The sequence below is a fragment of the Ostrinia nubilalis genome, chromosome 25 (genome assembly GCF_963855985.1).
Source record: "Ostrinia nubilalis chromosome 25, ilOstNubi1.1, whole genome shotgun sequence".
NCBI classification, from domain to species: domain Eukaryota; kingdom Metazoa; phylum Arthropoda; class Insecta; order Lepidoptera; family Crambidae; genus Ostrinia; species Ostrinia nubilalis.
The window spans coordinates 7,346,285-7,358,380 of record NC_087112.1 but is presented as its reverse complement, the minus strand read 5'-3'; the positions used below and the strand labels follow the sequence as shown (position 1 = coordinate 7,358,380).

General features: G+C 37.4%; 1 protein-coding gene across 1 annotated transcript in view; it reads right to left on the bottom strand.

Annotated features, from left to right (window-relative positions):
* Nucleotides 1–2,718: 2,718 nt before the first annotated feature.
* The window catches only part of LOC135084220 (uncharacterized), a 92,268-nt gene continuing 82,890 nt past the window's right edge, over nucleotides 2,719–12,096 (bottom strand). Inside the window, exons 10-27 of the mRNA XM_063978956.1 lie at nucleotides 11,842–11,982; nucleotides 11,200–11,401; nucleotides 10,482–10,704; nucleotides 10,065–10,200; nucleotides 9,768–9,910; nucleotides 9,368–9,518; nucleotides 8,748–9,152; nucleotides 8,563–8,664; nucleotides 7,964–8,480; nucleotides 7,540–7,886; nucleotides 7,328–7,441; nucleotides 7,069–7,217; nucleotides 6,832–6,957; nucleotides 6,508–6,627; nucleotides 6,302–6,397; nucleotides 6,110–6,198; nucleotides 5,670–5,819; nucleotides 2,719–5,383 (exon numbers count right to left, since the gene is read on the bottom strand). Of these exons, the coding sequence (XP_063835026.1) occupies nucleotides 5,226–5,383; nucleotides 5,670–5,819; nucleotides 6,110–6,198; nucleotides 6,302–6,397; nucleotides 6,508–6,627; nucleotides 6,832–6,957; nucleotides 7,069–7,217; nucleotides 7,328–7,441; nucleotides 7,540–7,886; nucleotides 7,964–8,480; nucleotides 8,563–8,664; nucleotides 8,748–9,152; nucleotides 9,368–9,518; nucleotides 9,768–9,910; nucleotides 10,065–10,200; nucleotides 10,482–10,704; nucleotides 11,200–11,401; nucleotides 11,842–11,982 (3,369 nt within the window). The 3' untranslated portion in view covers nucleotides 2,719–5,225. The remainder of the gene's footprint in view (nucleotides 5,384–5,669; nucleotides 5,820–6,109; nucleotides 6,199–6,301; nucleotides 6,398–6,507; nucleotides 6,628–6,831; nucleotides 6,958–7,068; nucleotides 7,218–7,327; nucleotides 7,442–7,539; nucleotides 7,887–7,963; nucleotides 8,481–8,562; nucleotides 8,665–8,747; nucleotides 9,153–9,367; nucleotides 9,519–9,767; nucleotides 9,911–10,064; nucleotides 10,201–10,481; nucleotides 10,705–11,199; nucleotides 11,402–11,841; nucleotides 11,983–12,096) is intronic.

Sequence of the window (12,096 nt, the reverse complement as noted above, 5' to 3'; positions counted from 1 at the left end):
AAGGGGTGAGACAGGGAGATGTCATATCTCCGATACTGTTCAACACCGCCCTGGAAGATGTTTTCAAGCTTCTGAACTGGAGCGGATTCAGCATAAACATCAACGAGTACATAATCCACCCTTGATTTGCGGACGATGTCGTAATCATGGCTGAGATTGTGGAAAATCTAGGCATAATGCTCGATGGCCTAAGTAGAGCCTCTCAACAAGTGAGCCTGATGAATGAGTATGAAAATTAATATGGACAAGACAAAAAACATGTCAAATGTCCATGTAGTATCCACTTATCTGGAGACTCTACACTCGAAAGTTTGTTGACCTGGGACAAACAGTCCAGTTACGTAGGTCCAACTTCGAGAAAGAGGTCAATCGTCAATCCAACTCGGCTGGGCAACGTTCGGGAAGCTTCGTGATATTATTCTCACGTCCGAAATACCGCAGTGCCTCAAGACAAAACTTTGATCAGTGTGTGTTGCCAGTAATATTTTATGAATCTGAGAGGTCACCCAAAAGGTGATGGAGCGTGCGATGCTCAGTTAGTTTCCCTACGTGATTGAATCAGAAATGAGGAGATCCACAGGAGAACCAAAGTGACCGACATAGCCCGCAGAATCGCTAAAATCAAGTGGCAGTGGGCGGGGCACATAGCTTGGAGAGGTAATGGCCGCTGGATAATGATCCAGAATTTAAACCTACTTCTCTCGAGCCTTTTTCCCCATGAAAAATCACTATCTAGTTCGTCAAGTTTATCGAGGTCATCAAGTTCTGGTTGTTTAAAGGCTGCCTGAACAAGAGAGTACCTTATTTTCTAAGAAGTTGATTTATGTGATGTAATTTTATAGTAGTTTCATGTGTGTAACGTATTTATTTCTGATCGAGAATTTACATTTATTACTGTTACCATTGGTACCACTTAATCCAAATTATTAAGTTTTAAGTTCATTAAAATTACTGATTTTTCTATGTTAGTTTTATTTAATAATAATCATTTTTTAATTTTTCATCGTCAAATTTATATGAAAATAGTGACATTTCTACTGGAATTAATAATACAACATTAACATGTTTTTAATTGAAAACTGTCACTGTCTCAATTTTAGTGGAAAAGTGACACTATTTTTAGGGAAAAAATTAAATATTAAATAAACCATTATGATAATTTGAAAGATAATTATATTTCCGTAAAAGCCAAACAAGCCACTACTGGTATTTAACAAAAAACAAAACATTTAATAGCATTTTGCTCATTTTGCAAAGGTTTTAAAATTTGAGCATTTCAAATGCTTTTCCTGAAAAATCGACTTTTTTGTATAGTGACAGTTTGATTATGAACGTGCGATTTTTAATCGTAATCATTTTATGTACCCTACATAAAAATTTGGTCAAAAAAATTTACGCAGTAATTATACGTCTCCCAAACGTATACCTTCATTTACCGTTTCTGTCTAGAATAAAAAAGCTTTATTAATCTTAAGTTGTTAAGTTCCGAAATGTTTAAGGTTTCTTTCGAAATCAGACTTGGAAAGCCCACAAGCGCTTTGTGGCTAAAAACTGAAATTTGTGCTTAGCCAGTTACGTGAATCTTAAATGAACCTCCTCAAGATTTGTTTGGATGAGGTTTGCCATCTCATCTGAGAATGTGGCAGCATATATTATAATAAAATAAAACCTTAGGAGCATCCCTTAGGTTCCTTCTTAGAGTTACTTTTAGCATCTACTTTATAGAGTATCTACATATTTGATTAGTTGAATTTAATCATTAAATTTTTCTACTACATATTTCATAAACTTGAAGCTGAAATAATTCTTGCCATTGTAGCGGGGACAGCACAGTGTTTTATGAAGACCATTTTTCGGACATGACATTTTTGTTGAAGAAGCGGCTAGATATGGCTATTTAAATGATAGCTACGAAATCCCCATTTGGCTAGCATGTCTAGACTTTACAAAATAAATTATTGAAAACTAGCTTTCCGCCCGCGGCTTCGCCCGCGTGGAATTTTGTCTGTCACAGAAAAACTTTATCGCGCGCGTCCCTGTTTCAAAAACCGGGATAAAAACTATCCTATGTTCTTTCCCGGGACTCAAACTATCTCTATGCCAAATTTCATCAAAATCGGTTGCGAGGTTTAAGCGGGAAAGCGTAACAGACAGACAGACAGACAGAGTTACTTTCGCATTTATAATATTACTAGCTTTCCGCCCGCGGCTTCGCCCGCGTGGAATTTTGTCTGTCACAGAAAAACTTTATCGCGCGCGTCCCTTTTTCAAAAACCGGGATAAAAACTATCCTATGTTCTTTCCCGGGACTCAAACTATCTCTATGCCAAATTTCATCAAAATCGGTTGCGAGGTTTAAGCGGGAAAGCGTAACAGACAGACAGACAGACAGACAGACAGAGTTACTTTCGCATTTATAATATTAGTTGGGATATATATATTGGGATTGACTATATCCGGAAATATTTAGAAAATTTGTTTTCTGGTATACTAAGATGGAGTATCTTATTCTACGTATAAAAGAATCTCGTAGCTTTCTCAGATCCAAATAAATAGCCGTTTTTAGATTTTTCGATTTTAATTTTTCTCAAAAAAAAAAAACGCCGTACTTCCTGAATATGACATAAAAAAATTACGTCCCAATTCCATGGAATCTAAGTAATATTACAGGTGGTATGGTGATATTGGGGGAGTTTTAAAAATAAAAGCGTGTTTTTTGAATATTCTCATTTATTCCTAGAAGTCATGAGGTAAACAATACTAAATTATTTTCAATAGATACCAATCGGTTCACAATCTCAAACAAGTCCTACAAAATTGGTCTCAAATCAAACGCTACAATCATTTTACGGCACTCAGATTTACTTTTAAAATAACACTCCAAAGTATTTACTCAAGTGGACAAAATACTGTATTCGTTTAGGGAGAAATTAATTTAATTAAATGATTACTAAAATTAAAGCTACGTACACTAAGATACACATAAATACGCGATTAAATTACTTTTAAAATACAAAGATTGTTAAAGACGAAAACATAAAAAAAGAATCGAAAAAAAAAAAACGTTGTACGTAAAATTAGATAACAAAACAAAGACAAGATAACAACCAATAATGTGAGATTTTAATTTATTGCATTTATATGTTAAACTTAATTTGAGAATGCCAATCAGAATTTAGAAATTAATCGTTACTTAAAATTAGAAACTGAAGCTATTGTTCTAAAGACACTAAAAAATGTGACTACGTTTATGGCACGGTCTATTTCAAAAGTTTACGTAAGGGAAATAACTAAATTTAAATATAAAAAACGTAATGAAACTAACCTTTCTGGTACTACAAAAGAACACGTAATGGATAGTAAAACGAAAGCATGTATAAGTATTCTAGAACGACATAGACTGAGACAGACATACGAAATAACATGGACTGGCATAGTGAGATATAAAACAACATGAACTGAATTAAGTTGAGACATAAAAATCATAATAGGAACAACTGATGTTGCTTATACTACAAAAATACTGATAAAGGTTAGGAATAGGATGTATGGTTTTGGTCATGAAACAAAAAATATTAGCAATCAACCATGCTCTATAACTAAATGGCGTCAAACGGTTGCCAGGAATAATATAGGAATGCAAAAGGTACTTTTAGAAGGACATCTCGTGACTAATACTGCTCTGCTAGAAAAGATTTAGTTATATTACAGTTACATAAACGTGTTTATGGCATTATATGGCTACCTCATGAATCACAAACGTTAGCACTCAATTTTCTGTACACTAATCCAATTTGTATTATACAGAATACCAATATCAGTTTAACAATTTTATTTTTTTCACTAACATACTGATTTTATAATATAATAATCTATTTTTTTTATTTACAGTGTATTTTTTTTTTTTGTTTATAGAATTGACTTTTATTAAATAAGTTTTTTTAATTAAATATATATTTTTGTAACCCTAATGCTTCTTTGTAATATTTTCTGACAAAGTTTCATTATTATTTTGCATTATCATGATTTTGTCAGGAAATATTACAAATGAACAATGTATAATATTGTCACAAGATTTGTTTTAGGCACAAACTGGTGTTTATATCCCAAATATTATTGCCTTATTATTTGTTTTATTAATTCCACGACATCTAAATTAATAATACTATTCGTAAAAATGTCTTTTCTCACGGGGAAGTAATAAATATAAATATTTCTTAACTAACATCTAATATTGGTCGGGATTTAGGAAATACAAACACATTTCAATATAATTAACATGCACTTTCATATATTATAAGATTTCGCAATTTTAAATTCACTTTGTTCGGAAAATAACTAATCTATAATAACTCTTTCTACATACATAATTTAGAAACAGTAGCTGTTTCAGCCGCATACATAGTTCAACAATCATTTTTGGCACATAATCATCTTTGCCACATAGATTTAAGTCAATTAATAAAGTCAGATAATAGAAGTATTTCCACAAATTAAGACTGCTCCCGATACCTTCAATGTAGTCTTAGCTTCATTTTAGGAATATTAGATTTTTCCTCTTCATTAACTTTAATACTGAGCTTATTTTGAACTCAAAATTAATTCAAAGTAGGTAGGTACTAACTATATCAGAAGAAGTAGTATTTGGGAAATTGCTCTCATACAAAGCAGGAATCAACACATCCTACACAAAATAGTTGCTAATGTTCTTCCGTTCACTAGTGAAGTATTTACTAGATTGCTTATTTACTGATATCCGAGTTTCTCAAGCAGATAACATTTATCTTTTGCTTGATCAATTCAATCATAGTGATCTTCAAAAGAGCTTAAGGCACACTTGAGGGACACACATTTTCGTAAAACTGATAATTATTACAATCAATTTTGCCAAATAGTCTTTGCAGGAACAATTAATGAACAACGTCATCTATATATACGTCAAAACTCAGAAGTTACATCAAATCCAATTTTGATATTGTAACTTGTTCTCATATCCAGTGATAACATCGCAGAAGCCATATTGCGTCTTACGAATACCATTTTTTTGTCATGTACTTGTTAAAGCCTTTACATTGCTTTATAATCGTTTCACTTACACTTGATAAAAGTCCTTAGGTATATCCAAACTTATACACTACGCATAGATACACCACTTTTGAAATTAACCGTATTTTTATGTACACTATCGTTCGTTTTTCCATACAGTTGAGGTATTGATTTGTCGGTCAGTTTGTAGCACTAGTCGATGGGCCATGATTAGCCTCTTGGTGTTTGTACTTGTGGGAGGTCATTTGGGAGAGACCTAGTACAGCGAAACCGCACTGCAAGCAGTGGTAGTGGGTTTGCTTCTTGCTGTGAATGCATTGTGGTTCATATCCGCAACCTGTAACAAAAAGATGAAGTAAAAATTAGCAAAATTTGTCTTATAAAATAAAAAAACCTCTTGGTTCAGATGTGAAAATTCTAACTAAAAGATGATAGATTCAATAAAGCAGACAAAAGTTATAGACAATGGCGAATCATAAACTAATAATATATTTTATTTGTCAATCTTTGTAAATACGAGTATCTACATTACTTTTGATAAATTAGAAATGGTCTTTCTCCCACAAGATTAAAATTAATGACCCCATCGTGATGTAAGTACCTAAATAGTATGTTTTGCTTACCTTTGCTAGGAGGGAACTTCTCAAAGCCAGCAGCCTGAATGGAATCCAGCTTCTGGTGCTGACGCCTGTGGGCCACGACCTTATTGGTGTCAGTGCACACGAAGTCGCATTTCAGGCAGTGGAAGTGAGATGCCTTGTTCTGGCCAGTACCTGAAATGTATCGGAAAAAAAATTGTAACTGCGATGGATCGAACAATAGAGAACAAACAAAGAATTTAGTTTAAGTGGGACCTCATGTCAGAAGTAGATAGATTTTTTACTTTGCGATAAAAAAGAATTTTAGCTGGTTGCCATCTTTTTTAGCAAACCAAGTCAGTGGGTTTAGTTTAGGTGACAACGCTTTGAGGCTTCTGAGCAAGTTGTAGGTAAAGTAATATTGAGAGAGGGAAAAAAATAACAATGGATTCTACAAAAATATAAATTGCATGATGGCGCCTTACCATAAGTAGATGCGTGGGGGCAATCTGGTCTCTGGCAGTAAACGTTTGCTCGATATTGTTGGAAATCTCCTCCCATCAGGGTATCAAGTCTGAAAAGCAAACGAAAATGTTGTAGATGGTTTTGATAAACCTGATGGCCGCGTAATTGTGACGCTATTATCGTCATGAAAATAATGATTTTGATTTACATACCTTTCATGTCTAGCAGTGTGTTGAACGAATCTAGTCTTGTCACAGAACGAATACCCGCAGTCTTTTCGAGTGCAGTGGAAATGAGTTTGATGCTCCCTAAAACAACAAAGTTTCTTATTACATATATTTGAAAACTTTGACATGTAAATAAAGAGAAACGAAATTCAAGACAAAAAGGTATTTTAAAAATGTAATGAGCCAATTACCTGTATCCACAGTGCTGATATGCGCAGTCTTCGTTGAATCTGAACCTGAGATATCCTTCTGGAATAGGCTCATCCTTCAAGACGCGCATGTGTGGGCCACGGGTTGTGTGTGTGCGCCGGCTACAAAAACAAAACATTGATTATTTAGAAATATAGTGTAAGCAAAATAAACTTAATAGGGGTTGTATTTTGATACTATTGTCGAAATTCCATTCACTGTCTGCTAATTTCAATATTTAAGCCGATCGCGTACTTGACTATGAAAATATACTTGAGTTTCAATTGATTTTGAAATGATGATTTACAGTTTAAGATAAGACTTACGTTTTAGCAATCATTTCAGCTTCCTTATCAAGTCCTGGTGGTAGACCATGGCTTTGCAGCAGACTTTGTTCTAACAACAGCTCTGGAGGGTACAGCATTGTTGGGTAGAGGGGAAAGGGAGATCCTCTGAAAATAAAATAAACACATTTATCACATCACCATTAATATAGAAGAAGAGAAATAACTTATAATCTCTTGATTGAGATATTAGGTTGTTGAAATGGTTTAATTTCTTACCCTTGAGAGAATAGTGCCACTTGAGCCAAGCCTGGTAGACCGGCTAGTGATGCAGTGTACTGCTGTTGCATTTTGAGCTGATCTTGAAGACTACCCTTACGGCCTCCAGCCAAATATTGCTGGAGAAGCAGGCTTTGGACTGCTTGCACCTAAAACAGAGAGAAAATTAGTCAGAAATACGTATATTCATAGGTAAAGGTACACAAAAAGCTATATTGCAAAAAAATATTACTAAAAAAGCAGGGTGACGGTAACTTACTTGCTCTGCAGGATTGGGAGGTCTATGGGTTGGTGATGGTGCTTGGCTTGTTGATGAAGATGAAGCCGTTGATGGAAGAATCGAAATTTCTGGGTATTCTCGTTCGAGAGTCTCCTGGAACAATGAAAAAGTTAGTTTCCTTGTTAAATGGATTCACAAAAGATAATAACGTAAGGAACAAAAGCTATATATGTTGCAAAACTTCAATTTACCTTAGTAGCAGCAAGTCCAACTGGTCCAGGATCCATGGTGTTGCTGTGTTTCTTCACCATGTGACTAAACAGCAACTTCAGATCCACATAGGCTTGGCTGCAATGCGGGCAGTGGTAATGCAGGTTCATACCACCAGCATTCTTGTTCAATGGACAAGCTTGGTCATGGCACGAAGGCGGAATCGTAGGTCCAGAAACCTTCGGTGCTTCGAATGGCTTCTTATCATAATCCATTCGCAATTTCATATCCTTGGAAGGTGATGCGTCGTATATGCTCCTGGGTGATGGTGATGATGCATTGCTCCTGAGATGAGACGACGGGTAGAACGTGCCTGTAGCTTTAACTACTGAAATGAAGATAGCATGTGGTTAGTCTAATGATAATTGAACTAAAAATACTTTATAAACACAGAGAGACACATACCCGAAATGTTATCTTGCTCCCTCTCAAATTCGCTCTTGATTGAGAAGTTAGTAGGAGTGTAGGATTCACTGGGCTCCTTCATAGAGGCAACACTGTCAACTGATGCGCGTTCCTTCAAAGAGTAGTCTTTGGCTTCATCGAATGATCTCTCTTGTTCCTCACTCTTTATCACTGGTGTTCCTCGACCATGTTTATGAGTTGCCAACGCCGAGTACTGGGTTAGTATAGCTGGGCAGTTGTTCCCTTGAGCGCAATGGAAGTGTGATCTGAGCTGGTTCTTGAAACAGCTCTTTCCTCCACACTGATCAAATGAAGTAAAGTAATCGAAACCTTCAAGCAGAGGGCTGATAGAGTGTAATTCTCTCATGTGAGTCTCCATAATGATGTGGGTTTCGCCAGCAAAGCTGCAGTTGAAGCAGTGGAGATGCAGTCTGCTCATAATCAGCTGACATCTTGGGTAAGACTGACTGCACGAGTCGGGGCATGTGAAAACTTCGAAATGTTGGAACTTGATGCGCTGTAATAAAAACATTAGGGATCAGTCTTGTTTTATGGAAGCAAGACATAGGAATTAAAGTTATTTTCAGATAAATACTTACCGGAAATTCCTCGACGGTCGTAATGACAGGAGACTGAATCACTGGGGGTAGTTGATTACTCTTAGGTAGCTTGAATGAAGTAAAAATGGCTTGAGGTGTTACCTGCAGAAGAATAAGTTTTATTAGAGGATTATATTGAAATAATTAAGCTTCATAAAAATTTATAAGTAAAGTAAGATACGTACATTATCAGTCCAAACTTCAACAACCCTGTTCTTTGGCGGTCTTCCTCTCTTCCTACTAAACATTTCATCCAAGGAACTTGAGGGGTTGACCTGCTGAGGCACAACTCCTGGGTTCGGGCCAAGGTTCAGTTGAGCTTGCAGGTTTGGAGTCAACTGAGAACTTAGGCTTGGTGCCATTTGAGCCAGCTGTGCTAAATTAGGTGGAAGGTTCGACATAGAAGGCACTTGGCCAAGCTGTGCTGCCATATTGGGGTGTAATTGAGCTGACAGTTGAGGGGTGAAGTTTGGTGCAAATCTCGCAGCTAAGTTGGGCGACATAGGGCTCAGGATCGCATGTTGCCGGTGGTGCTCTAGTCTTCTGAATGGGTGTTCTTCTGATGAGAGAATGACAGCACCGCAGTTTTCCTGCAAATAATAGAACATTAGTATATGAAGTCAGTAATTATCTATACTAAGTCGTATTAGGGGAAGTCTTAAGAAGGTTTTTGACCAGTGTGTTATTGTGTTAGGGAGTCTTCCTAACAAAAGTCTATGGTGGCTAATTCTGAAATTTAGCCTTTATTGATAGGCATATCATTGCAATATTACGTACGTGGAAGTTTATCACTATTATGTCTTACCCAAGTGCAATGATAGTGCGTGATGTCCCGAATGTGCTGACAAGCGGAGTTTCCACAAGGGTTGCTGCGGGTGTAGGTCACGAAGTAAGCTTCGGTGACCTGGTTCTGCTGTTCATGCTCCATTACATGTTTCACCATAGTAGTGTGGCAGCTGTAAAAAATCAGTATTTTATGGTGCCCAAGAAAAAGGTATTTGGAAAACGCAAGATCTTTAAACTAGGTAGGGTAGACTGGATACAGTTGTAACAAGGTACGGTTGTAATAACTCGAATGTAGTACGTTGGATGAAAGGTACAAGGGGGAGGGCATGTGGGCTACAAGTCCATACAGCCTTACTTGTTTGTAGCCATGTAGCCGATACAACTGTATCCAGTCCCCGCTATCTGGAAACGAAAGGTACCTGTGGGCCATTTTGCATCCTTCAGCTAGGCAATGGTAGTGCTTGTTTAGGGCACTGCATTTGCTGCACTTGTCGTCAACATCTTTGCCTCCATTGTAAGTCTCGATGTATTTGCGTGACGCCTCTTCAACTAGTGCTGGGTTCTGGAAAATATATTGTTGATTTAGTATATTAAAGGTAGTATTAGTTCAATGTAAGTAGATTATCAAATTGTGCAATCACTTTTGTGTTTCTTTTTTTTCTTGTTTTACGTGGTGTACAGTATTAATCTATTAAATTGATTGGTAAAGAACTTACGAAAGGATGAGCATAATCAGGGTCCATCATAGAGTTGGACATGTCGTCATCGACGTGAAGGTTGCCTCCTGGGGAGTACATGCTGAGGTCAGCACCTTGCTGCAGGAAGGCACTCTGGATAACCGATGTTGGTAGTCTGTGGATGAAGAATTTTAATATTAGTTTAAGTTGCAAATACAATGTGGAAATGGTTTAAAATTTTCGACTACTTTAGAAAATCTGATTAAGATTATTCAAGCTTCTGTTCTACACGAGGGAATTGAATCCAGTACCTATGATTCGAGAGAGCCCAACACTCTTAGGGCTTGTTTCCATGGTGTTTTTAGGATCCCCCAAAACTGGATTGCTGTGGGAACGAACCCTTACGGTATTAAACAGGTAAGGAGAAAACCTAAATGTTGATCAGCTACCACTTACCCAAAGCTCATTTCCTGCTCCTTCCTCTCATGCTTCCTCTTGTGAGTGAAGATCTGGCTGCTAGAGTGCAGCACGTAGTTGCAGTGGGGCCTGATGCAGTGAATATGGTTGCAGGTCTTGCTGAACCGGCAGTCCCGGTAGGGGCAAGCTTCGTTCTTCATGTACTTCTTGAAGCCATCCTTGGATAGAGCTTCGTCTTTGATGTGGTAGGTCTTGTGTTTTTCTGTAAAATAGAAGCATGATGCTCAAGTAACATGTTAATTGGGATTGCACTGTAAATAAGATACTGTGGTGAATACAAAATATGATTGGATTTTTTAATAATCCATAACAGAAACTTTATGATCTATTTAAATGAAATACATATTGTAATCAATTCGTCATCAATTTATGTTATTCTGCCGGACATAATCTAGCATCTTCTGCTATTTTTCTTAAAAGGCTGCTAGCCACTTTGAGTGTTAAGTCATGCCATCTCCGGATATGACTGTGATAGCAGGGAATGTAAGGGATAAGGGTAATAATAACTAATTATTATTCTGTGGTAATACGCGTAAGCCCCTTCACTGGACTGAGGCATTATTTTCTTACGGTTCTGGATCTTTCTGCAGGAAATTACTAATGAAAGTCTCACTGGACGGAGGCTATCATCTATCATCTCACTGCCCCAGAGTCCTTCGGTTTTCCTGCAGAAAATTAACTAATAATGAACACTTACCCATATCAGCCTTATTCTTGAACGTATAAGTGCAGCCTGGTCTCCTGCAGTGGAAGTGCGTCGTCCTCTGCCCCGCAAAGACGCAATGGGGAGCAGCACAGCTCTCGGTCGCTCGGAACCTCTGGAAACCCTCTTGAAGGATCGCGCTGTCCTTGCGATGGTAGTTGGCGTGCATCTGCACGTCTGATGTTGAGATGTACACCTGGAAGGTAATGGTTGGAGAGTGAATTGATGGTAAAACCGAAGAAGTATGCAATATTATTGTTCAATACAATTTAGCTTACTTAAAAGCCAATGTCTTGGAAGACTGGAGATAATGAAACAAGAAAAATACAGAGGATCAGAATTATTGATATAAATAACATGTACAGATTGTTGAAGGCAGAAATAATTTCTTCTTTATATCCCCTCCTTATTAATTTCACAAATCATGGATTTGGTACTAGAAAGAGCCATGTGGTGAGATGTCCACCCAAAAGGTAGACCTCATAACCGTAATAGGATGGGCGCTGGATGCAGGCCGCTATCAACCAGTCAGTCTGGAAATCATTGGGGGAGGTCTTGCTCAGCAGTGACGTCCTGTAGCCTGTAGCTGAAATGATGATGTTGATGATAGTGCTTTTTCTGAGGCTGATAGCTTACCTTATCACAGCCATCCTGGATGCAGTGGTAGTGCGTCTGGCTGCGGTTGTGGGGGCAGTCGCTGAACCGCTCGGAGCAGTCGTCTAGGGGCGAGTACCTCATAAACCCGTGCGCGAGAGACTCGTCGCGCTTCTTATGCCACTGTGGAGAAGGAGAAACAATGATTAAAACTCATCATCATCAGCATCATGATCAGTAAAAATATAATTATCTGTTCCTGATTTAGTTGGTTCACGTAAAATGCCTTCAAAAGGC